At 48.0% G+C, this 26,049-nt stretch overlaps 1 protein-coding gene across 1 annotated transcript; it reads right to left on the bottom strand.

Annotated features, from left to right (window-relative positions):
- Positions 1–1,497: 1,497 nt before the first annotated feature.
- Positions 1,498–22,008, bottom strand: LOC122924829 (elongation factor 2-like). Its single transcript, XM_044276297.1, has 15 exons — positions 21,874–22,008; positions 19,511–19,725; positions 15,353–15,534; positions 11,879–12,090; positions 11,182–11,363; positions 10,168–10,273; positions 9,962–10,075; positions 6,733–6,871; positions 5,649–5,844; positions 5,251–5,509; positions 4,504–4,611; positions 3,370–3,723; positions 2,843–3,025; positions 2,594–2,726; positions 1,498–1,837 (listed from the first exon to the last, which is right to left on the bottom strand). Exons 1-15 carry the CDS (start codon positions 21,874–21,876, stop codon positions 1,644–1,646), a joined length of 2,580 nt encoding a protein of 859 aa, XP_044132232.1. The 5' UTR covers positions 21,877–22,008; the 3' UTR covers positions 1,498–1,643.
- Positions 22,009–26,049: the final 4,041 nt, after the last annotated feature.

Below are 26,049 nucleotides of genomic sequence, written 5' to 3'. Positions count from 1 at the left end.
TTTTCACTTTGTGAAAACTCATATCCGACAGTATATTCTAACACAGAGGCGTTCCCATAGTGATGGGGACACTTCAAGTTAGAATATACTACGAACTGTGTACATGACTGCCCCCTGCTGCCTGGCAGCACCCGATCTCTTACAGGGGGCTGTGATCCACAGACTTTCGGGACTCAGAAGCTTCCAGGGGAGCAGACATGCTGTACGCGCTGCGATGCTGGAAACGCTGTACTCCATGCTCCCGTCCTCCTCATATCCGTCAGTTCTCTTACGTCACCGGAAGTGACTGAGGCTTGGCAACGGAATTCCCGGCCTGTGCGCATGATCCCTTGTTCCCCGCGATGAGCGAGCAGGGAACGGAAGCCCGGGGGCTGCCTTCATGGAAGGACTTATGCCGAAGGAACGGGGACAGGGAAGGATCATGAACCCCGACCTCTGCACGGCCCTCCTGGATGGGGCAATATTTAGGCTGAGCGATCCATCAACCCCTGACATAGCAGGAGCAGCTTCCACGCGATCCCGAAAACAGGAAACAAACTGAAGCGGGGCTTTTAAGATTGCGCTTCTACGTTGTTTCCTGTCCAGGGGGGGGGGTGTCGTCGTCCCCCCCCGCCTCCCCAGGAGTGCAGTTGTGGAGGCGCCGGGGGAAAAAAAAATAGATCCGCAAAAAATACAGATGACGCCCGTGTGCATTCAATTTTTTGCGGAACGGAACAGCTGGCCCCTGATGGAACAGTACTATCCTTATCCATTATGCGGACAATAATAGGACATGTTCTATCTTTGAACGAAACGGAAAAACAGAAATGGAATGCATACGGAGTACATTCCGTTTTTTTGCGGACCAATTGAAATTAATTATTCAGTATACGGAATGCAAAAAAAAAAAAAAAACGGAACGGAAACTGAAAAAACAAACGTTCGTGTGCAAGAGGCCTTAGAGTGCATTTTAGGTTCATCCATTAATTTCACCCAAAAGCCAAATATCCCTAACTTTTTGTGGGTAATGTATTTCTTATTAAAATGGGAGCTGAACCCATCACTTTTCCTTCCGGTTCTAGAAGTAGTATATGGATTTAAGATACCAGGAACACAGCTGCAAGGTGTTTGTTATAGGGTATGTAAAATTCTATTTATATTTTTATAAAAATCTTGGCCTGTCCTGTGTTTCAGTGTTTCTTTACTCCAGGGTGTGAGCTAAAAGGTCTTCTGCGAGCATTAAAACAGGAACTAGAGACCTGCCAGGACCTTCCTCCCCAATGGCATCACTGCAAATACATTTTCCTGACCAATAAGACGTAGCATTGGCATGGCAGCAGGGGAACACAAACAGTGACTGTCATGAGGGCCCAGGCTTGTAGGCTGAGAATGAGACTTTGCTGCAGCCCTATGAGAGCTTTAGAGAAAAAGGCCACTTACTACATGTGTGGATTCTGGAACAACGTGACATGCTCTTTTTTTTGGCTGGAGGTATGCTGCAGGAAACAAGCGACAATACACATTTTTATATTTTATTTATTTTTTCCATTTTTTTTAATTTTCATTGGAGGGAAGGGGCAATCAATGTGCATGGTGTTTGGACCAGCTGAGAGAAACAGCGTCTTAAGTGATTTTGGTTTCATGAGAAGTGTCAAAACTGCTGGTTACAATTTGTCTAAGAAGTTATCTAGGGGTGGGACTCCTTCCTTCAAACCTTTACGTTTCCTGGTTTCTGCCACCACTTGGGAGGGGCGAGAAGTGGGGTCAAATGGATCTCCGTGCAGGATCTGCCAGTGGTCAAATACACATTGTGGGAAGGCCTGACCTCCAGTGTTGGACCTGAGGTCAGCAGTAAAACCTGTGAGGAGACATGACATCAGCAATGGAATGACCAGGATTTGTATGTGCTTTTGTAACTCAATTCGTAAGTTAATACATGGAAGATTAAAGGGGTTATCCCATGGAAAGTATCACCGATTCTGAGGATAGGGGACAAATATCGGACCCTGAGGACTAGGGGGTCGCAGTCCCCCTCTATGAATGGAGCTCCTCATTCTTGAGGTCATGTGGGAGGGGCCAGCAGTCAGACCCTTTCCCCCTCCAATCTGACATTTATTACCTATCCTGTTGATAGAGGATAAATATTTTTCATGAGATAACCCCTTTTACTACGGTCCTAAATTTACACAGCATAAAAGTAGACCAGGCAGACCCTTCAAAGTGTTAATGAGGCACAAAAACAGTAAATAATCTGAATCTGGCAGAAACAGAGCGAGCACCATAGCCTCTGGGTCCCCGCTGTTTGTGGCCCCACTGAAACGAATGGGTCCGCATCCAATCCGCAAAATTGTGAAATGGACGCAGACACAAATATATGGCAGTGTGAATGGGCCCTTTGTAAGTAATAACATGTTGTTTCCTATCAATTGATGCTAAAACTGCAAAACCAGAACACCAGCTCAAGACGGCACATTTTACTCCAATGTAGAGTAGCAGGCGGCCATATTAAATGCTATTGTTAATAAATCTCCCCTTGGTCATTATTGGTGCGGCAGGACCTGCTCCTGTTTCTTGTAAAACATTTATCCAAAAACCTGGACTTGGAAGAACTTACCAAAGGATTCATTGACAGGTAAGTAGGCCTTCACTACAAACATGGGTGTTCCAGCCACATGAGACTCCTCGAAGACATGTCCACGCTTCCTGTTCAGTACACCATAGATGCCGCCGACCACCTGCTCTGGGCACTGTGCAAATAAAAGGCGGCAGATGTCAAATACTCTGGAGCACTGAGCGGACTCTATAAAGATAAAGCTGCTGGAGAATGAAAGTGGGAGGCTACTGCTCCATCTCCACGACCTACCTGAATCTCCACCAGATAGATTGGCTCCATTATCCTGGGTTGGGCTGTGATGGCAGCAGCATACAGCACTCTCCTAGCAGTGGGGATGATCTGTCCACCTCCACGATGAATTGCATCAGCATGCAGTGTGACATCATGGATGTCGAATCTGGCGCCTCTCATGTTCTCTTCGCACAGGACTCCCTGCAAAGAAATATTCAAAGCCATACATGAATTCTACAAAAAGTGAAGCACATTTGGAGTTTTAATACATCTGCTCCATGTATACCCATCAGCGTTGCAGTCACATCAAAGGTTAAATTGGAGAACCCTAAACTTGTTTGCTACAGAAATGTAAGGCTGCCCTGTACACAATGCAGCCCAGCAGCGGGATCCCTATTTGGTGGGCTACATTGCACATGAAACAAACCTCATGTACATGTGCGGCCTGGAAAGTACAGGTGTGGTCCGGCGGTGAGCCGCATACAGATACTGCTGGTGAGCCACAAAGTGTAAGAGCAGCCTAAGTGATCAGATACAAAACGAACCTCCTTGGTAGCCCACTGGAATCCTGCCACAACGCTGTCCTTGATCTCATTGAGGTACTGGACTCCTTTAGTGACGTCAACCAGGATGTTTGGCCCAGTTCCATCGGGACCGAAACACCAGATCTTTCTGGCCTCTGCCACATCCCACTCGTACTTCTCTGCCAAGTAACGGGCGCGCAGCTTCAATTCCTGCCTGGAACTGACGTCACCCTTGTCGATGTCTTCAGCCAGGCCGTCGGGTAAGGGCCGGGCCTTCATGTACAGACGGTTGTGCTTGTTGGGAGATTTGGACAAGCAGAGCTGGTTGGATTGGTCACTCACAGTCTCCCTGTACGACACAACAGGGTCCGATTTCTAGAACAGAAAGAACAGTGTCAACAATGGAGAGTTCTTCAGTTCAAGATCCTCATCTATTTGTCAGAGCCGAGACCGCCTAAAAGTCACTCTCTCTCAGGAGAACCCACCATGTCCTCCCATCACACAACCCACTGCTTTCAACTAGCCGATACACAATTTCGACTGCAAGGAAATTGAACACTTATCATGGATCACAACAAATTGCTGAGGGTCCCATCAGTGGATGGCTTCTATTGAGAGACTGTCCAAAGCTAAAAAACGTTATTAATGTTCACTCAATAGACAGACCCCTATAGAAGAGCATTAAGGCCCTGTTCACATCATGTATGGATCTACACTTAGCATGTATGCCAGGTAAAGCTCCCAGCGCATCTTATACAGCTTCATTTACCCAACTGTAGTAGACGACACCACGCTATATAAAAAGGTATACAATTTTTTTTTTTTTATAATGAGGGGCATTTATCAACTCCTGCGGGGGGTAAAACAAACATTTGCAAGTTACGGCAGACCATATTTGCCCTATAATTTGAGACTACAAAAGGGGCTGAGCTTAGCATGTCCCACTGGATTTACTCTAAGTTACAGCGTGTAATTTATTCAGGAGCATCTTCCTACAGTGCAGGGAAATAAAGACTGGCGTATGGGAACGCCTTAATAAATCTCCCCAGAGGTCCAGAAATCTTGATCTGAACATGGCCCTGGTGGAAGGGGTCATATGATATTACATATCAGAGCAGACCTTCCAACCATCTGCAGTAATGGCTGACATCTCACCTTGATGGGGATACAGGCATGATCTTCTTCAAGGTCTTTAAGGCAGATTTCTAGATGTAACTCCCCGGCTCCTGCAATGATGTGCTCTCCCGATTCTTCAATTATACACTTAGCATAAAGAGAAAAGAAAGTACTATTTACTCTGAAATTACTTTGCTGAAAATATTAGAAAACTGTTGGAAATATTCTGGAATCCTTTCTATTAGTTATCAGTTATCCTTTACAAGGAAACCCAGGGATGAAGCAACTCAGAACAACTGGTCCGTTCACTTCTGGGGTACGGGACCTTCGTTCTCGTGATTAGTGAAGGTACCAGCGTTAGGACCCCCACCAATTTAATAGTTAACCCCCCCCCCGATCTGATGTTTCAAACTGGGCTCCACTGCCTGCTTCTGTCTCGACAGCAGGAAATTGCTGTGAAATTGGCTCGGGTACTCCGGCTGAGCAGCTTTCACAGCCATTTTCTGTCGCGTCGAGACAGGAGCAGGAAGTAGAGCACAGCGGGGCCAGTTTTAATAAATTCCCCCTAGTCTCTCACTACTCTATCAAAAATACAGAAAAGTGGCTTTGGTTTCATTCTCCACCAAAACGTGCGACCCTCTGTAGTCTCTATCCTATCTGCAGGCTGCTCTACATCAGAGCCTGAAGCCTTTTACATGCCCGCTTCCTGTATTCAGCTTCGATTCTGGTTGGTCACACCAGAGCCGTCCATTGCGAGCTGCTAAACACACAGGATCTCCGCTTTACCTGGACCATAGGATCAGACTTGGCCAGACGTTTCAAGCCCTCCACCAGTTTCGGGAGGTCCGCAGGATTCTTTGCCTCCACAGCGACACGTACGACAGGACTAACGCTGAACTTCATCACTCTCATGTTGTGGGCGTGCTCAAAGGTGGAAATTGTTCCAGTCTTCACCAGGAACTGGTCAACGCCAACAAGACCGACTATATTGCCACAGGGCACATCTTCAATGGGCTCTACGTAACGCCCCATCATAAGGATAGTCCTGCGGAATAAGAGGAGAGAAGCCTTGAGCTTAGGAAGTTACCATGCTTCTGGCTAATGTTGTCCCAGTGACTTTGGAGGTGACAAATCAACTTCTTCTGTCTATTGGATTCAATGGGGCAAGGAAGGGGAGCACTTACCTCTGAATAGGCTTCAAGTAAAGATCTTCCTTCTTCCCTGGAGTGTAGTTGGGACCCATAATTCGCACTTTCTGTCCAGTTGACACAATTCCAGAAAAGACACGACCGAAGGCATAGAACCGTCCTTTATCAGATGTGGGCACCATCTTGGAGATGTACATCATCAGGGGGGCTTTGGGGTCACAGTTTTTCACACCTACACAGATAGAAAATAGTGCCATCAATATCTCCTACTACGGGGGTGTCATGTGATCATATAAAATAAATTGATTTGTGCATTGGGCCGCTGAAAGCTCAAAGACCCAGCAAGCTCCCTCTAGTGGTGGCTGCAAGTAGCCAAAATGTTGTCTATGCAGGGGATGTGGAGGAATGTTTGCCATTTACATGCCTAGAGTAGCGCCACCTGGTGTTCAAAGTGTACAACACATCTACCTAATGAGCTAAGTGCTGGTAGACACACATGCTCAGTCACTAATCCTCCTTCTCTGCTCCCTGTGTATTGATTCACCGTTCACTGACTAGAAGTCCATACAAATTGCTTCCTCGCTGCTTGTCAGGAAAGCACCAGATCCGGTGTCGTAGAACAGCACTGTACGGTAAGCTGAGGAGACTGTTTCTGAGGACCGACTTTCGAGAAAGCAAATGCTATTTCTCTTAATTGTTCCAGACCCCACAGGAAAAGTATTATCTATTGTATTTGCACGGAAACTTACTGATGATTTTCTGATATAGCTACAGCTGACAGAGGGGGAAGGAAACTGACCGGGAGCTTATAATTACAGCTACAAGAGGGGGAAGGAGGCTGACTGGTGGTTATGTGGAGAATGCATATGTAAGGGGTTTGGGGAGTTGTAGGTAGCCCTCACACAGCAGCAAAGATGGGTGCTGATGGAGGCAACAAAGGAAAAAAAAAGGTGTTTATAAAATAAAAAAATAAAAAATAAGAGTGGTTATTAGCCATTTTTGACTTTTTATATGAATTTGACTTGTTGGATAACCTCGTTCAGAAATTAGTGAGCACAGATCATTTATCACAAAATGTTGTGCTGCACATCAAGCATGGCCCTGTGGCAGTGACCCTTACCCATAGCAGCTTCATCATCAGGTGGCCCCTCGTACAGCAGCTCACAGCGGTATTTCTGCGCCGTGACAGGGGAAGGCAGGTGGATGGTGATCATCTGCAACAAGGCGTCACCAGCCGGTAGCCAACGCCTCATCACTGCCTGCAGCACAGGAAAGAAGCATCCCGTTAGTTGGTGCATTACCGCAATTCTTACCAAAGAGAACAGAAATCAGCAAGAACATTCTTCAGTGTCCACAGACAGAAAACGAGAGCTGGATTTAAAGAGAGATTTCAGTGTTAATGATGATCAGCCATCGGGTTAGTGACATAGGAAGGCGTTTATGTAACAGATGTAGATTACAAAATGCCTTTATTTCTCCAAGAACTGGGGGAGAAAAAGTGGAGTTTCCCCTTAAACCGGACTGCTGCTCCAGACTAACCTTTAGTAATGGAGGCTGCCAGCCCTGGAAGAATACCCAAAAGTAATGTGTCCCAGGAGGCCGTATCCTCACCGTTACTCATATCATGTCACAATATCGTACGGTATGGCTTTTTTCAAAGTTCTTGACCAATGAGATATATAAAATAGTTAAAGGGGGTAACAATTATTAGGAAAGACCTGGTTCCGTCGACATGCAGGAAACGCATGGAGAAGCCTGGTCAGACAACCGTCGGTCGTGGTGGTGACCTGCCTTAGCCAGTGAATGGCTGAATGGACATCTTCAGGTATTTCCTGTAAGTCAAGGTGGGACCCGAGAGCAGAGACCAGCGGGGACCTTCTAAGTGTCGGAACAGCTGAGGATCTTTGAGTCAAGTGTGGCTTCTTTTAGTCAATTTGGACATCTTCCCCAATTATTTTTACCCCTTGAACAACTTGTCTAGGTTAAAACAGAAGGGAATCAGGAATTCCATGAGTTTGCTTGTGTTGGACTTTCCCTCTGAGGAGCTGTACCAGAAAGAACCGATAGCCATTCCCCACCTTCAGGATGGCTCATCCAACAGCGAATGTTAATGGGGGTTTGGTGTTGAGAATTAGCAAAACAGATGAGTAACAAGTAGAGGATACGACCCCCCCACCACCCCAATATTACAGCTGCACCCCCCCACTAGTCGAATATGGTCACACCTTTGTGCTGCTGAATACGAGGGCGACGGCTGCTTACAATTCCCATCCACGGGCACTCGAGAGTAACAGAGCCTGAAATAAAATGGCTTTCTGCCTGTCACTAACACTTATTACTGTCGTCTTCCTAGATGGGAGGAGAAAAACAAAACATTTCAGGGTAAAAAAGAAGAAAACTGGAGATCCTTTCTCCACGATTGGCGACACGTAGGTCCTTGTGGTTTCTGTGGGACGGTTGTTGGATTAAAACACAGAACAGGCCTACAAGCCTACAGCTCCTGTTTCCATGGTTACAGACTACAAACAAGTCCCCAGTGTAGTTGGATCCTGCAGTCAGGTTCTCATCTTGGTGATCTTCAAACAGTAGGAGGGGAAGTGACTGCTGGATTCGGACTGTCTAGCGTCTGTAACCATGGGCGCACATTATTCAAATCGGGATTATTTGCAACGTTGCCTCAGATTTTATTTTTATTGAAAAATACAGACCCCCTCACCCAAAGAATAAAACACTGGATTAAAACAAATCTTGAAAAACATTTTAGTTTTTATATAGATGAAAAAATAAATGTTCATAAAGAATTACTTTCTATATACATGACAGACTGAGTTACAGTCTATTACAGCCAGAGCTGCATTCACAAATCTGCTGCATATGGCCCAATAGCTTAGTTGAGTTTTTATGAAAAGTGGAATACTTTTTTTTTGTTATTTGGTGGTCCGATGTGGCAGCCATACTGGACTTTGCAGCATACTTTAAATCTAAAAGTAAAATACTGATGATCTAGCATCAATATCAGATTGGTGGGGGTCCAACACCTGGCACGCCCGCCGATCAGCATTTTGAAGAGGCCCAGGCCAATGAAGTCACGTTTATTGGTCACATTGCCTACCTGCAGCTCAGTCCCATTCGAGTGAATGAGCCTAGGCTGCAATACCAAGTACAGCCACTAAACAATGGACAGCGCTGTGCTTGGTTTTCTTGTGAGGAAACTTCAGTGCTCGGTATGCATTGCAGCTTCTTCAAATACCAGATCGGCAGGAGTTCAAGTAGTTGGACCCTCAGATAGAGACTTCTTGCCGTCCCCTGCCACCACCTTGCGGGGCTCCGTTCCTGATATAGGTGCGGGTCCCAGCGGTGGGACCCGCACCTATAAGACAATGGGGGCATATCCTAGCAATATGCCCCCATTGTCTGTGATGAGACAACTCCTTTAAATATGTATCCAAACCGGCTTGCACCATCAGTAATATAACTGCACCCAGTTTCTTGTCCGACCGAATCCCTGTTCACACCGCCTGGCAGCGGTACCATGGGTCACTTACAAGGTGGACCCAAGCACTTGCTGATTTCTCCTCTGGGTCTGTTAACGCTCAGAAAGAATTCAATTTCCACTGCTATACATTGGTTATTTCATGGCTCTAATGTTGTGCAACCTGCAGTATGTAGGCTGCACTACTGGAATAAGACCATGCCTATCCGGTGTTGCCAAAGCCAAATATCTAACAGGATAAATCGGTGTGAAAGGTAGACGTTCACAATTGTTATTAATTCTCAGCCTGGTAACGAACGTTAAAATAAAACAAAAACTAAACTTTATTGCGGATTCAATACTAAAATCTGGAGCAGTACAGCCACCCTAAAGCGTCAAATGCAGGCCAGGGTGCAATAGTTAATCAGAGCTATGTCTATAAAGATTTCCCTCAATCCTATTGCTCCCCTTTCACTCCAAGCTGGGAGACTTCAGAAAAGCAGCCCAGGATCTGAGAACTCTGTTTATTAAACAGGGTTATCCGCAAGACATTATCAAACAGGCTTACCACCACTCTCGGAGTTCAAATCGTACACAATTATTACGCTCCAAAACTGACCGACAACAGGACAATGAGCTGGGAATTATAGAGACATATGACAGGGCCAACCGACAAGTACGTGATAGATTACAAGACAACTGGGGAATCCTCCGGTTGGACCCCGATATACGTGATCTTATATCTGACCATCCCAAGATAACTTTACGACGGAGTTGGAATTTAAGCTCAAACATGACTTCATAGCGCCATAACCGGTAAGTATCCATGTGCCTCCATTTTTAAGGGGGTGTTTACCACAGTAGATGAAGACCGTACCTTAAGGAGTGGCTTTCCTTCCTTGTCCCGGTCCTCCGCGTCCAACTTGATGTCCAGTTTCTCAACCAGTTTGGCAGTCTCATCTTTTTTGAAGTTCATGATGGCATCAAATATCTACAGGACACAGGGCAGCAGGTGACTCAGCGTCCTGGAGGCACAGAGCATATTACACTGGAAGTGAAGGAGATATGAGGGATATCCATTACCTTAAAGATGGGGTCCAGTATGAGCTGGCTGAATGTACGCGGCAGCTTCTTTCCATCAGCGTTGGTCGCAGATTTGCTGAATTTGCCAGTGGCCGGATCAAAATACCTAAACGCACAAGGTGATGAAGACATCAGCGTTCTGCCATATTAACCGGATAAGACCTCAGTACCGTAAGAAAATACACTGGAGCTCAGGATATAACAGTCTGGGGACAAATCTCAACTGGGTAATGGCCGTGCCATGTCCTGTACTGCTCTCCAGTAGGAGCTGCTCCATTGTGTACTGTACAGGACCCTGAAGAAGTTCTTGTCCTCACCATAGAAAGTGACTTCCAGCATCTACTCCTGCTATATGTAAGGACTTTATTTGTGTTCGTTATCTGCTTATTTTTTCTTAAAAGGTTATATTCTCTTATACTGTGATGACATTTTGGGGCTTTGGAACCAAATACTAGTTTTTCCCAGTCTTATTGACTCAAGTTACAATGGTTGTCCCAGAGCCAACTTATATTGTAACCTGAGAATTACTTTACTTCTCCTGTATTATACTCCAGAGCTGCACTCACTATTCTGCTGGTGCAGTCACTGTGTACATACATTACATTACTTATCCTGTACTGATCCTGAGTTACATCCTGTATTATACACCAGAGCTGCACTCACTATTCTGCTGGTGCAGTCACTGTGTACATACATTACTTATCCTGTACTGATCCTGAGTTACATCCTGTATTATACTCCAGAGCTGCACTCACTATTCTGCTGGTGGAGTCACTGGGTACATACATTACATTCCTTATCCTGTACTGATCCTGAGTTACATCCTGTATTATACTCCAGAGCTGCACTCATTATTCTGCTGGTGGAGTCACTCACAGTCAGCCTGTCAGTGACATTTTACTTTACGTTTCTAAATGTATAATGAAAACGTTGATGTTTCCATAAGCGATATTTTATAGATATCTGACATAAGCAACGTCCCCCACCACCTCACCGCCGTATATAATTACATACTTGTCTCCCCATAATTTCTTCATCATGTCTTCTACTTTCTTTGATCGCTCAGTTGGAGTTGGCTGAGCCTTCTCTCCTTTGGATGCAAACTTGGCAACATACATCTCTGCAAACTGCTTGAGGGTGAAGGCCCAACCGTGCAGGCCCGACCCAAAACCGACTGTGCCAATCACAGGGTCAATCTACGGACACAAAAAAAAATACAAAATAAAAAGAAGAGGATGAGGACTGGGTTACAGAAAGCTGGAAACATTAAAGTTTCATAATATGGGGAATACCGCTGCCAATTAGTGATGCTGAGGAAACGGCCACATGTCGCAGGCAAAAACCGTGCCATCAAATCGCAACTTTGAGGTTTATAAACGTATTAATAATGCCCACAATTCTGCAGGTAAAGGCCAGCTGGCTGCGCAGTTTTACAGGCAAAAACATTGTTTATCTGTAGAACTGTATGAAACCGCTGCACTGTACAATAAAATAGCAATTTTTGGCCGGGTTAGCCCAGTACCCGCCACACGTGGCCACATCCAGATAAATTTGATCCATTCCAATGGCTTTGTAAAATGGGCTACACAAGGATACAGAGTCAATAAACAGTTTTATCAAAATCAAGATAAAAGTCTACTGAAAGACAAAATAAAATATACTTGCGATACGTGTGCACATAGCAGAGCACACAGCCGTGATGTCTCCTCACCATAATGTTGCCCATGGGGCCGGTTTCTCCCTCCCCGTAGGTAGAGATGATGACGTTGACGTTCTCCACTATCCTCTGGAAGGTCAGGAATAACTCCTCAGGTTCCAGCTGAAGCTCCAGCAGCGCTCGGTCCATTTTGTTCATCATGAGAACCGGTTTGATCCGTTCAGCAATTGCTTGTCGCAGAACTGTCTCCGTCTGGACGCAGACACCTGAAACCGAAGGTATGTAAAAGTCAAACACCTGAGACCAACTCCGCTTCCACAAGAACTTCCAGTTTCAGAAAATTTTCAACGTGGCACAACTTTTGGCTCTGCCGATCCCTGGAAAGATGGGGCTGAAGGTATATGGTTCACTAGACCACCACCTGTGCCTCCAAAAGAGAGAACGGTGCTCAGCCGAATGCTTCTGCTGGGGTCCCAGTAATCAGATCCTAGTACTGGTTTGAAAACTGCAGAATATTTTTCATGGGACAACCCCTTTAAGAATTTCTGAAACTCGAAGTGAAACTTTTGCCAAGTTACTAATGGTGGGGGGACACCACTAGTAACTTGGCAAAAGTTTCACTTCGAGTTAAGAAATTCTTAAACAGGTTGTCCCATGAAAAATATTCAGCCGTTTTCAAACCAGCAGCTGGATCTGAATACTTATGTAATTGCATGGAATTAAAATGTATTTTGGCGACTGAGTTATTCAGTAAAGTGTAGATGTCTAGCACCACCTGCTGCTTGTTCTTTTTCTTATTTCTATGTCCACCTCAATGAGGTGGTTGCACATGCTCAGTTCTATCCTTCAACTGCCACCAGCTGCAGAAAAAAAGTTCATACCTACTTAACTGCATGAGCTGTGATAGGGAGACAGCTGCAGCGGAAAGGACACACCCCCGTGAGCTGGGCACGCCTCCAGGCTGTCAGCTTGATAGAAATCTGGCAGAGCAATGAATGTGGAGATCTCTGGATCCATGTGAGGTCCAGGGCTGGTTCTAGCTTTGTTAGAAAGAGATTGTCATGTTCTACGTGATGTCCGATTTTAATTTTTTACATTCATCATGTGACAACTCCTTTAATCCCTAGGCAACCCTATACTAAGGGTGGTGGGCCTAGTTTCCTTCAAGGATGTCCTGAAGGCCGCTATCCTAAAGTACATTACATACAATGGGTCCATCACATTTGTGAGGCCGTCATCTTTCCTGGCCTAATATTTCTCAGAGTTGAGGGTTTGCTACAATTGCGTCCAGGTCATGGGATCTGCTATGGAAAACTAAGGTTTATGACTAACTTGGGTTCACAAAGATCTGTGGAGGCCATGCTGTGAAAAAACAATATCAGCTAGTGGTGCTTAAATTATTTTCATTGACTTCAATTCACTTCTGAAGTCTGTGAGTTGTCCATAACACATCTGTCCAGCCAAGTAGAGGCTGCTACTCTGTCACTTTCCAATGCTTTACACTGCAGCTCTGATTATGCAGGGTATGAGCACAAGCTCAGCAGGACTTTACTGTATGGAGAGCTGGTTTTCCGTTACAAGGGCAGAATGATTAGAAGCCACCAATGAAAATCAGATCATTTCCACACAGACCAAGCCAACCAAGTGGAGCACAAAATCTCCTTAAGGCCTCATGTACAAAACAGTTTTTCGGGTCCGCATCCGAGCCGCAGTTTGCAGAAGGCACACGGCCGGCTTCAGTTGTTTGCGGATCCGCAGTTTGCAGACCGCAAAAAATGGCACGGTCATGTGCATGAGGCCTAACTGATACACAGAAAAAAGATTGAGACTCCTCAGTGGTGGATGCTTTTTAATGGCTAACTGTAAAGATGAAGACAAAATTGCAAGCTTTTCAGACTATTTAGGCCTCTTCCTCGGGCATCTTTTAAGACAGTACCTGAAGAATCACATATTTACTTCCTTCGTCTCAAGGAGCCTCCCCTCCTCCCCTTGTTCAGTCATTGCTGAGGTGGGGGGGTAATGAGGGCATATCGCTAGGATATGCCCCCATTGTCCGATAGGTGCGGGTCCCATCTCTGGGACCCGAACCTACAAGGAGAACAGAGCGGGGAGAGCTGTGGCTGGAGGACCCGGGGTCCGTCCACCACCAGGCGCAGCCCCCTGCCTCTCCCATTGAAGTGAATAGGAGCGCACCGCGCATGCCCGGCCACCGCTCCCATTAACTTCTATGGGGCCGACGGAAATAGCCGAGCCAGCGCTTGGCCATTTTCGGCGGCTCCATAGAAATGAATGGAGGACAGCTGCGCATGCGCAGTGCGCCCTCCTGAACTTTCTTCGCTCCGTTCTCCTTGTAGGTGCGGGTCCCAGAGGTGGGACCCGCACCTATCAGACAATGGGGGCATATCCTAGCGATATGCCCCCATTGTCTAAGATGGAAATACCCCTTTAACTAGATAATACACATATATATATATATATATATATATTCAGTGCCTATAGAAAAGCGCCTCCTTGAAGTGTCACTTATGACGTATGTAGTATTGAGGTTAGGAAGACCGCCATCACAACATGGCGCGGACCCATAGATATTTATATTAATCCACACTCCAACGTTTATGAGCTGGTGCATACTGCGCAGAAGCCTAGTGTTCTCATCTCCTTTTCCTCCTAAAGCCAATGAAGTCATGGCGTGTGCCCCAGGAAGGAGCGCGTACCTGAAGGTGTAGAACTGCTTTACTTCTTGCAATAAACGTAGAGATTACCTTGACCAGCTACGCGTCAGCGTCTAGTCTCTCAGCCACGCGTTGATATTAACCCCTTGGGGCTACCTTGATTTGGAGCACCAGGGGAGAACTTGGAGGTCCAGCTTTAACAAAGTACATAGGAATATCGCGGTAGGTGAGACACGTGCTATAAAGCCGATCAGTATGGGTGGCGGTGTGGACAAACTCCTGGAGCAGTTGTAGATGAGCAGTGTGACAGTTTTATTCTCCTCTAATAGATATCCAGGCCATGAATGCGATGAACCCAAGAGGTCTGAACCCTGAAACCCATTCATGGACTGGATATCTATTAGAGGAGAATAAAACTGTCACACTGCTCATCTACAACTGCTCCAGCAGTTGTCTACACCGCCATCCATACTGATCGGCTTTATATCACGTGTCTCACCTACCGCGATATTCCTATGTACGTTAGTGTACAAATATGGGGAATATTTAGATACCGTGTTAAAGGAAGCCTGAGGAAGAGACCCAAATAGTCACAAAAGCCTGCAAATGTGTCTCAATGGGGGAGATTTATCAAAACGGTGTAAAGGAAAACTGGCTTAGTTGCTCATAGAAACCATTTTCCTTGAAAAATGAAAGGTGGGATCTGATTGGTTGCTATGGGCAACTAAACCAGTTTTCCTTTCTTTACACCCGTTTTGATAAATCTACCCCATATTTTTAATCTTCTATTTACTGGCAAACACAGTACAAATATATATATATATATTTTTTTTATAATTAATTTTTTTTACTTTACCTGATACACAGTCGACAACTACAAGTGCCCCGTCTGTAACGCGGAGGGCGGCCGTCACTTCTGATGAAAAGTCTACATGCCCGGGGGAGTCAATCAAGTTTATAAGGAAACCAGAGCCATCCTTGCATTGCTTGATAAAAGCCAAGTCGTTCTCATAGAGCTCGTAGTACAGCGAAATCGCCCTGCAGAGCAAACACACAGATGATGAGTGTTGTCCGTGGGCTCAGGACAGGTCATCAGTATTTGGTCGGTGGGGGGGGGGGTCAGACACGCGGGACCTCCGCCCATCATCTGTTTGAGAAGGCAGCGGTGCTCCTGTGAGCCCGCGGCCTTCTCACAGCTGGCCAAGCACAGCGCCGTACATAGTATAGCGGCTGTTTGTTATCGCAGCTCAGCCTCATTTACTTCAATAGGGCTGCGCGCGAAACCAGCCACGGACGCTATACTATGTACGGTATTGTGCTTGGTAAGCTGCAAGAAGGCCGCGGCACTCACAGGAGCACCGCTGCCTTCTCAAACAGCTGATTGGGTCCTGGGTTTTGGACCCCCACCGATCAGACACTGCTGATCTGTCCGGAAGATAGGTCATCAGTACCAAAATCTCACAAAACCCCTTTAAAAAACATAAAAAATACATTAAAAAAAAAAGGTAATGTATTTTACATGCAACCATAAGTTAACCTGCACCCCATCTCTGAAGCAGGAAGCCCCCGGCATTGGCGATATCAACACAGGAGCCTGGAATCCTATGCATCCACAGGATGCAATATGGCAGCGGTCACATGACCAAGTCACACAACAGCTGCCATCTTGCTTCCTATAGACGAATCGGATTCCAGGCTCCTGTTTCAACGCCATAGATGCCGAAGCAGCCGAGGGGCCTCCAACTTCAGAGCTGGGGTAAAGTACATGTTAGCTCATGCTGGAAAGTACAAAAAACTAGATTTTTGTACTTACCGTAAAATCTGTTTCTCTTCCGTTCATTGGGGGACACAGGCTTTGGCCATGGGTATAGCTGTTGCGGCTAGGAGAAGGACACCAAGCACACAAAGTGTAAGCTCCTCCCTTATAAAACTTGGGAAAAGTATGCAAAGACAACCGAGTAGCCGCCTTGCACACCTGGAGGGCCGAAGCCCCGTGGTGCACCGCCCAAGGGGCCCCCACTGCCCGAGATGAATGAGCAGTCACCCGGAAGGGCGGAGCCCGGTCCTTAACGCGGTACGCTTCCACAATAGCCAAACAAATCCAGCGGGAAATGGAAGCCGGGGCCTCAATTAACAATGGCCCCGGCTGCCCCAGAACAGACGCTCCGACCAGGAAGTGGCGCTCAGGAGGAGACTCCGCCCCCTCCTCTCCCAGGTGCATTCAGCAGGACGCAGCCATGGAAACAGTAGTAGACCCCAAATGAAGCCGGGGCCTCAATTACCAATGGCCCTAGCTGCCCTGTGGAAGCGGCGATATCCTCAACACAGAGGAGGGTAACTCTGCCCCCTCCTCTCCCCCAAGGAAGATGCCACGGAACCAAGGAAGCTGCAGGAGGAGCTTACACTTTGTGTGCTTGGTGTCCGCCTCCTAGCAGCAACAGCTATACCCATGGTCAAAGCCTGTGTCCCCCAATGAGACGGATGAGAAAAACAATAACATCTATGGACATTTTAAATGCGGAGGTATAGATTGGTCAACTCCCAAGTGGGGCTGCTCGACCCTTTCAGGGAGCTGGGACGCCGGTCTAATCAGGATCTGTGCGGGCGTCACATGGCTCCTTAGGCAGGCTGTTTAAACAGGCGCCTGTGATTGGTGCTCTAAGCCTCACTAGAATAGCTGTGCGTTTGCCACTCTGGATCACTGACTTTTTCCTGATTCTCTGATGTTGTCAGAGGCAAAAATCTGTAATTAGAGCCTGTCCGGGTTTCACCTCTTCATCTCGCTACTCTTTTCCCATATGGTTTAGGCCTCTGCACTTCACTATGAAGGGACAGCCATCCAGTTGGGGGCCATCGCTGAAGATGGATGGTGCAAGTGGGTAGGGACAGCGGTGCAGGTGGAGCTCAGGGCTGCACAGTTCTCTACCGTGACACCCGGGCTTTACACCCACACCCCCAAAAATGTACAATGCAGGTTTAAAGCCCCTGCTCTTGCTAGATTACAGGTCAGGTCCCAAGACCACCAGAAGTAGTCAGAATCAGCTATAAATGATGGATCCACACATGGATTTAATTTCATGTCAAATGAACACCACCACAGATTTTCTATTAGAAATCAAATACACACCAAAAATCCATGAGATTTCTGCTGTGCACTCACACATGAGCGTGATGGATTGGCCCCGGATGCGTTCAGCGAAACTCGCACCATTTTGCAAGCAAGTTCAGTCAGATTGGTCTGTTCAGTTTTTTTCCGCGCGGGTGCAATGCATTTTGATCTGTTTTTCACGGGCGTGAAAAAAAAAACTGAAGGTTTACAAACATCTCTTAGCAACCATCAGTGAAAAACGCATCGTATCCGCACTTGCTTGCGGATGCAATGGTTTTTTCACTGAAGCCCCATTCACTTCTATGGGGCCAGGGCTGCATGAAAAGCGCAGAATATAGAACATGCTGCGATTTTCACGCAACACAGAACTGATGCGTTAAAAACATCGCTCATGTACACAGACCTATTGAAATAAATGGGTCAGGATTCAGTGCGGGTGCTATGCGTTCACGTCACGCATTGCACCCGCGCGGAAAACTCGCTCATGTGAAAGACCTTATATGCAGATTTGGAGCTCAAAAAACCCTACACACAGCTTTACATATACATTATTATTTTTTACATAACACCCCTGTCCTACTACTAGTGTCCCTGGTACAACACGTATGACCAGGATGGGCACTGCGGTGAATGATAACCCGGTTGGCTTGATATCAGACACATGAGCCTCTGGTTGTGAAATTGTTCCGTAAATGAAAGCAGAGGCTAAATATACCCGCCGCTCATTGCCTTGGACTCTGTTCCTATCGCTGCCGAGAGGAGCGACAAAAATAAAGTCACAAGTGCGAAATGTATCCCTGCAGGGGGGGGGGGGCAGTCATCCTGACTCAGCAGCTCTGCCACATGCACATGGACCCGGGAGAAAGAAGCCTCTATCTACGAGAAGCAGAATACATGTACGGGCATGGTCAACTGATGAGATGTCTCCTGGGGACCTCATTCTACAATACAATAAGGATCAGTGGTCACGTGCCGTTCCTGCACACGTCACCCCTGAGACCACGGATTTGCTGGCAGCACTGACATACATGTAAATGGCATGTCACACAGGGATGGGAGCCATGATGCTGGAACTGGAAGGCTCTGACCAGGTCTTTTTTTTCTTTTTGGGACCATATCTGGTCATCCCTAACCTTTTTGGGGTCTCCTACAACCCTTTAAAGGGGGTTTCCAACTTTTTTATTTTTTTTTAAATGATGACCTATCCTTTGGAGAGGTCATCAGTATCTGATAAGTGGAGGTCCCACAAACAGAACCCCTGCCGATCAGCTGGTTGAAAAGGCTGAAGTGTTGACAGGTGTGCCATGGACTTCGCACAGCTCAGTCTAGGCCAGTGACGTCACATTTATGGGTCATGTGGCCTGGGTGCAGCTCAGTCCCATTTGAGTTAATGAGGCTGAGGTGCGAAACCAAAAAACAGAGGAGGCAGCTGCTCTCACCGGTGGGCACCACGGCTTCCTCAAACAGCTGATCGGCGGGGGTCCCTGCTGTTGTACCCCCACCAGATACCTTTGAGCTATCCTTTGAGTAGGAAAACCCTAGTATACCATCCTAATGATCCAGCACCTGACCCCCATTATTTATTAAAAACAGGGGAGGGGTGCACAGTAAGTTTATAAAGTTTTATCCTTTTAATAAATTCAGCGAATTTCAGACTTCACCAAGACTAGCGTAGGTAAGTCTGCCCCTACGAGTTCAGACACCGCTCTCTCTCTCTCTGAGATATTCAGAAACTGAGGGGCGTATCATTCAGCTGAGCCCTTCTGACCCTTCTTTTTGCACACATCAGACTACCTGGGATTTGTTTGTAGTCTGTAACCATGGAGACACACAGGAGACAAAACCAAGTAACAGTGTCACAGCACATTATTGCAGGGCTCAGCTGCCGTGTCCTGGAGTACTTACGTGGACTTGATGGTGATGCAGCGTTCCTGTTCGTCTTTGCGCGTGTCTGTGAATCGCGTTTCTCCGGCTCTGGAAGAAGCGATGATTCCGGCTTTACACACCAAAGAATCAGTAAGGGTGGATTTGCCATGGTCAACATGAGCAATGACAGACATGTTCCTGATGTTGGACTTTTTGTCCATGATCGCTCGGATCTGGTCTACTGTGAAGTTCACCTACGATGGAAACAGAAAAGAAGGAAATAAGCTCCGTAAACACTCTGCGAAAAATATAAGCTAGCGCCCCCTGCAGTCCAGGAGATCAGTATAGCAATATGGAGGACAGGGGTCACTGACATGGGATGCTTCTCTTGGGGAGCAGTAAAGGGATTCTCCACTATTGAATACTAATCTACGTTTAGGCAGAGGACGCCATTGGGACCTCCCAACATTCACAGCAGGACCCTCTATCAGATGACCATCTATCTATGGACATATGACAGGATTAGAAAAACATGGACTTCAAAAGTGAATGGAACTGAGCTGCGATACCACAACCTGTGGCACTGGTTTTGGAAGACAGCAGCCACGTATTTGTAACAGCCACTGTAAAGGGGTCAAGATGGGAGATGAAACTATCTGTAAGAGAGGAGAGGAATCATGGGAATTGTAGCCCTTTAACTTTATAAGCTAGCCCCGGCGGCATCAAAACTAAGGTGCGGCACAGAACTGAGCACGACAATGAAAAATAATGACTTCTGAGCTATTGTGCCATCCGCAATCCCCTGGTAAACAGATAATTTGCCATATTTTTTGGAACCTTAGAAAGCCCCTTTAATGACAACCTGGGGCTGTGGAGTCACATGGTATATCACATGATCCGTGTATTCCTGTCAGCAGCTCAGAATAGGTCATCAATATCACATCGTCAGGGCTCCAAAACCCAGCACCCTCGCCGATCAGCTATACGAGGAGATGGCGCGCGCAGTAAGCACGTGCCTCCTCTCTTCCTGTCCGCTTCTACTGTCTTTTGCGAAGACCATAAGACAGCAGTAGTTGACTGGAAGAGACGGCACATGCATACTGTATACAGGGCCGGTTTTAGACAAAATGTGGCCCTGGGCAAAATCAAAAGTGGGGCCCCAAATCTTGTAATAATGTACTAACAACACAGTTACATTCTGTCGATTCCGGCCCTCCCTCACAGATTTACACCCCATAAAGCTCCTCACACAGTTCTTCACCCTCATGGTCCCACAATACGCCACATGCCCCCTGACAGCAATGAGTTCCCCTCACTCACAGCATCTGAGAGTGTTAACAAAGTGCGGGATCCCTCTTCAGGCGCACCCCAGCGGAGATTGGGGAAAGCACCCTGTTCTATAAATAAGCCACAGCCTGTACTAGACTTCCAGGCTCATTGTTAGACCCGCGCCCCCCTCTCCTCCGGGGTCAGCCCCGCGCCCCCCTCTCCTCCGGGGTCAGCCCCGCGCCCCCCCTCTCCTCCGGGGTCAGCCCCGCGCCCCCCCTCTCCTCCGGGGTCAGCCCCGCGCCCCCCCTCTCCTCCGGGGTCAGCCCCGCGCCCCCCCTCTCCTCCGGGGTCAGCCCCGCGCCCCCCCTCTCCTCCGGGGTCAGCCCCGCGCCCCCCTCTCCTCCGGGGTCAGCCCCGCGCCCCCCCTCTCCTCCGGGGTCAGCCCCGCGCCCCCCCTCTCCTCCGGGGTCAGCCCCGCGCCCCCCCTCTCCTCCGGGGTCAGCCCCGCGCCCCCCCTCTCCTCCGGGGTCAGCCCCGCGCCCCCCCTCTCCTCCGGGGTCAGCCCCGCGCCCCCCCTCTCCTCCGGGGTCAGCCCCGCGCCCCCCTCCCTCCGGGGTCAGCCCCGCGCCCCCCCTCTCCTCCGGGGTCAGCCCCGCGCCCCCCCTCTCCTCCGGGGTCAGCCCCGCGCCCCCCTCTCCTCCGGGGTCAGCCCCGCGCCCCCCTCTCCTCCGGGGTCAGCCCCGCGCCCCCCTCTCCTCCGGGGTCAGCCCCGCGCCCCCCTCTCCTCCGGGGTCAGCCCCGCGCCCCCCTCTCCTCCGGGGTCAGCCCCGCGTCCCCCTCTCCTCCGGGGTCAGCCCCGCGTCCCCCTCTCCTCCGGGGTCAGCCTCGCGCCCCCCTCTCCTCCGGGGTCAGCCTCGCGCCCCCCTCTCCTCTGGGGTCCTGCACCCTTCTAATCCAACTCAGCTGTTGCAGAGCTAGACAGACATGACAGGTGACCCTAATATAAAATGGCCGCATCCCAGTCAGTGGAGCAGAGGGAGCCTCGTCCCCTCCTGAATCCCCGGCCCCCTGCACCTCTCTGACATCTGGGGGACCTCATCTTTGGGCTGTGCAGCCTCTCCGCCGACACTCACCATGGTGACGGATGCCTCCGAATCCCCGGGCACAGAAAAGCAAGGAGCCGCCTCACAGCTGGAGGACTTGAGGAGAAGGAGGAGAAGGCGGGGCGATGACGTAACTGACAGGCTGCTGGGAATAAGGGGCGGGGAGTCTCTGTAACCATGGCGACATGACGCAGCTGCAGTGAGGACCCCTCTCCTGCCGCAGTCAGTGCGGTGATGTCCGCATCCTCAGCGGACGTGTGTGCTGCATCTCCTCCGTCCATTTCTATATGGTCCCTAAAACACCGCATCATAAAAGCATCAGCCTATATTTACATGGCATCCTGGATTTTTCTAGGATTCCACTTTTAAAATCCGCACACAATTGCATGCAATTTTGATATCAGTCGGAAACCGCAGGGTTGTTTACACAGCACGTTTTTTTTTCCTGCTCCTGGCTATAAAACCACCGGCGTGGACGCTCATTCCGCGTTCAGTTCCGTTTCGACCTTAAATACACATCCCCCCCCCCCCCCCCCAAAAAAAAAAAAATAAACTGCATGCAATTTCAAAGCAGATGCCACTTCTACTATGTGGGGGCACTATGGGGGCATTCTACTATGTGTGGGCACTATGGGGGCATTCTACTATGTGTGGGCACTATGGGGGCATTCTACTATGTGTGGGCACTATGGGGGCATTCTACTGTGTGGTGGCACTATGGGGGCATTCTACTATGTGGGGGTACTATGGGGGTATTCTACTGTGTGGGGGCACTATGGGGGCATTCTACTATGTGGGGGCACTATGGGGGCATTCTACTATGTAGGGGCACTATGGGGGCATTCTACTGTGTGGGGGCATTAAACTATGTAGGGGCACTATGGGGGCATTCTACTATGTGGGGGTACTATGGGGGCATTCTACTATGCGGAGCACTATGGGGGCATTCTACTGTGTGGGGGCACTATGGGGGCATTCTACTATGTGGGGGCACTATGGGGGCATTCTACTATGTAGGGGCATTATGGGGCATTCTACTATGTGGGGGCACTATGTGGGCATTCTACTACATGGGGGTACTATGGGGGCATTCTACTATGCAAGGGCACTATGGGGGCATTCTACTATGTGGGGGCACTATGGAGGCATTCTACTATGCGAGGGCACTATGGGGGCATTCTACTATATAGGGGCATTATGGGGGCATTCTACTATGTGGGGGCACTATGGGGGCATTCTACTATGGGGGGTACTATGGGGGCATTTTACTATGCGAGGGCACTATGTGGGCATTCTACTATGCAAGGGCACTATGGGGGCTTTCTACTATATAGGGGCTTTCTACTATGCGGGGGCAGACTTACTGGAAGGAGATTCATCACCCTACCTAAGCCGCTCCCAAGGTATTGCACTGATCCAGCCAGAATCCTACTCCATACTGATGAGGGGCAAGGAACAGCTGCTGGTTAGGTCATCAGTATCTGTTCTCTGTGGGTCCGACACCCGGGACCCCCGCCGATCAGCTATTTGAGAAGGCACTGGCGCTCGCAGTAGCACTGCAGCCTTCTTGTAGCTTTGCCTAGGGAAAAAAATACAACATTATGGCTCCGGGAAGGCAAGGAGTAAAAAAAAAAAAAAAAATGGAAAATTGCGGCGTCAGGAAGGGGTTAAGGCGGTTTTGTATGTTGACATCCCTCCTGGGCGAGTGTCCCTCCAGGCTGCTCCTTCATATGCAGTTCAGTAATCGTTCAGTCATGCATCCCCTTAATAAGGGCTCATACACACAAACGTTTTTTTTGCGTTCCGTATACAGACTGTATTTTGATTCCGTATACGGAACCATTCATTTTAATGCGGCCGCAAAAGATGCGGACAGCACTCTGTGTGCTGTCCGCATCCGTTGCTCCGTTCCGTGGCCCCACAAAAATTATGAGACTTGTCCTATTCTAGTCCGCAAAACGGACAAGAATAGGACATCTCTATAATGGGCCTCCTGATCTGTTCCGCAAATTGCGGAAGGCACACAGGGGCGGCATCCGTTTTTTTGCGGATCCGCAATTTGCGGACCACAAAAAACGGCACAGTCGTGTGCATAAGCCCTAAGATTGTAACCACCAAGCGTAATGTACAAAGACTGCATAAAGTTGAGTTTGTGATGTGCCTTCACCTGCCACTATTATCACACTGTCCAAACTGTCTGCCCTCAACCTACATTGTGACCCAAGAAGCCATTGGTGGGCTTGGAAATAAATGGGGTCACAACGTGCCTGAATAGGAGATGTGGGGTCGGTCAACTTAACAGGGATCCAGAGATGGAGAAGTATTTCTGCAGCAATGCATGGCTCTTAAAGCAATGCCAGTAGGCAGGAGCAGACTGGGAACTTAAAGTGACCCTGGAAAAAACTTAAATGTGGCCTCATGTTGTTGGAAGGTTCAAATTGACAGAAGACCGGACAACACAAGCAGGCAGGGACAACACAAGCAGGCAGGGACAACACAAGCAGGCAGGGACAACACAAGTAGGCAGGGACAACACAAGCAGGCAGGGACAACACAAGTAGGCAGGGACAGCACAAGTAGGCAGGGACAACACAAGCCGGCAGGGACAACACAAGCAGGCAGGGACAACACAAGCAGGCAGGGACAACACAAGCAGGCAGGGACAACACAAGTAGGCAGGGACAACACAAGCAGGCAGGGACAACACAAGTAGGCAGGGACAGCACAAGTAGGCAGGGACAACACAAGCCGGCAGGGACAACACAAGCAGGCAGGAACAACACAAGTAGGCAGGGACAACACAAGCAGGCAGGGACAACACAAGCAGGCAGGGACAACACAAGCAGGCAGGGACAACACAAGTAGGCAGGGACAACACAAGCAGGCAGGGACAACACAAGTAGGCAGGGACAACACAAGTAGGCAGGGACAACATAAGTAGGCAGGGAACACAAGCAGGCAGGGACAACACAAACAGGCAGGGACAACACAAGCAGGCAGGGCCAGCAATACCATAGTACTGCACAAAATACCACCCCAGCAGAACCAAATACCATAGTGCAGCACAAAATACCGCTGCCTTGTTGCAGTATTCAACTGTATCACTGTCCTGAGGATGGCAATGCAGTTGAATTTAGGGCATCTGCACTGGCTGGCCAGGTGCATAAGTACCTGATATTCCTACATTAATCAAAGCATAGGTGGGATCATCACCAACCTTTACTATGTGGCAAAATTTTATTTCTCGCCCATTCCATTGGGGGACACAGACCATGGGTATAGCTTAACCACTTCAGCCCCGCTAGGTGAAACCCCCTTCATGACCAGGCCACTTTTTACACTTCGGCACTACACTCCTTTCACCGTTTATCGCTCGGTCATGCAACTTACCACCCAAATGAATTTTACCTCCTTTTCTTCTCATTAATAGAGCTTTCATTTGGTGGTATTTCATTGCTGCTGGCATTTTTACTTTTTTTGTTATTAATCAAAATGTAACGATTTTTTTGCAAAAAAATGACATTTTTCACTTTCAGCTGTAAAATTTTGCAAAAAAAACGACATCCATATATAAATTTTTCGCCAAATTTATTGTTCTACATGTCTTTGATAAAAAAAAATGTTTGGGCAAAAAAAAAATGGTTTGGGTAAAAGTTATAGCATTTACAAACTATGGTACAAAAATGTGAATTTCCGCTTTTTGAAACAGCTCTGACTTTCTGAGCACCTGTCATGATTCCTGAGGTTCTACAATGCCCAAACAGTAGAAAAACCCCACAAATGACCCCATTTCGGAAAGTAGACACCCTAAGGTATTCGCTGATGGGCATAGTGAGTTCATAGAACTTTTTATTTTTTGTCACAAGTTAGCGGAAAATGATGATGATTTTTTATTTTATTTTTTTTCTTACAAAGTCTCATATTCCACTAACTTGCGACAAAAAATAAAAAATTCTAGGAACTCACCATGCCCCTCACAGAATACCTTGGGGTGTCTTCTTTCCAAAATGGGGTCACTTGTGGCGTAGTTATACTGCCCTGGCAATTTAGGGGCCCAAATGTGTGAGAAGAACTTTGCAATCAAAATGTGTAAAAAATGGCCTGTGAAGTCCGAAAGGTGCACTTTGGAATATGCGCCCCTTTGCCCACCTTGGCAGCAAAAAAGTGTGACACATCTGGTATCGCCGTACTCAGGAGAAGTTGGGG

This window comes from Bufo gargarizans, chromosome 1, assembly GCF_014858855.1.
Source record: "Bufo gargarizans isolate SCDJY-AF-19 chromosome 1, ASM1485885v1, whole genome shotgun sequence".
NCBI lineage: Eukaryota > Metazoa > Chordata > Amphibia > Anura > Bufonidae > Bufo > Bufo gargarizans.
Note: the sequence above shows the minus strand (reverse complement) of the source record. Positions and strands in the feature narration are given on the sequence as shown.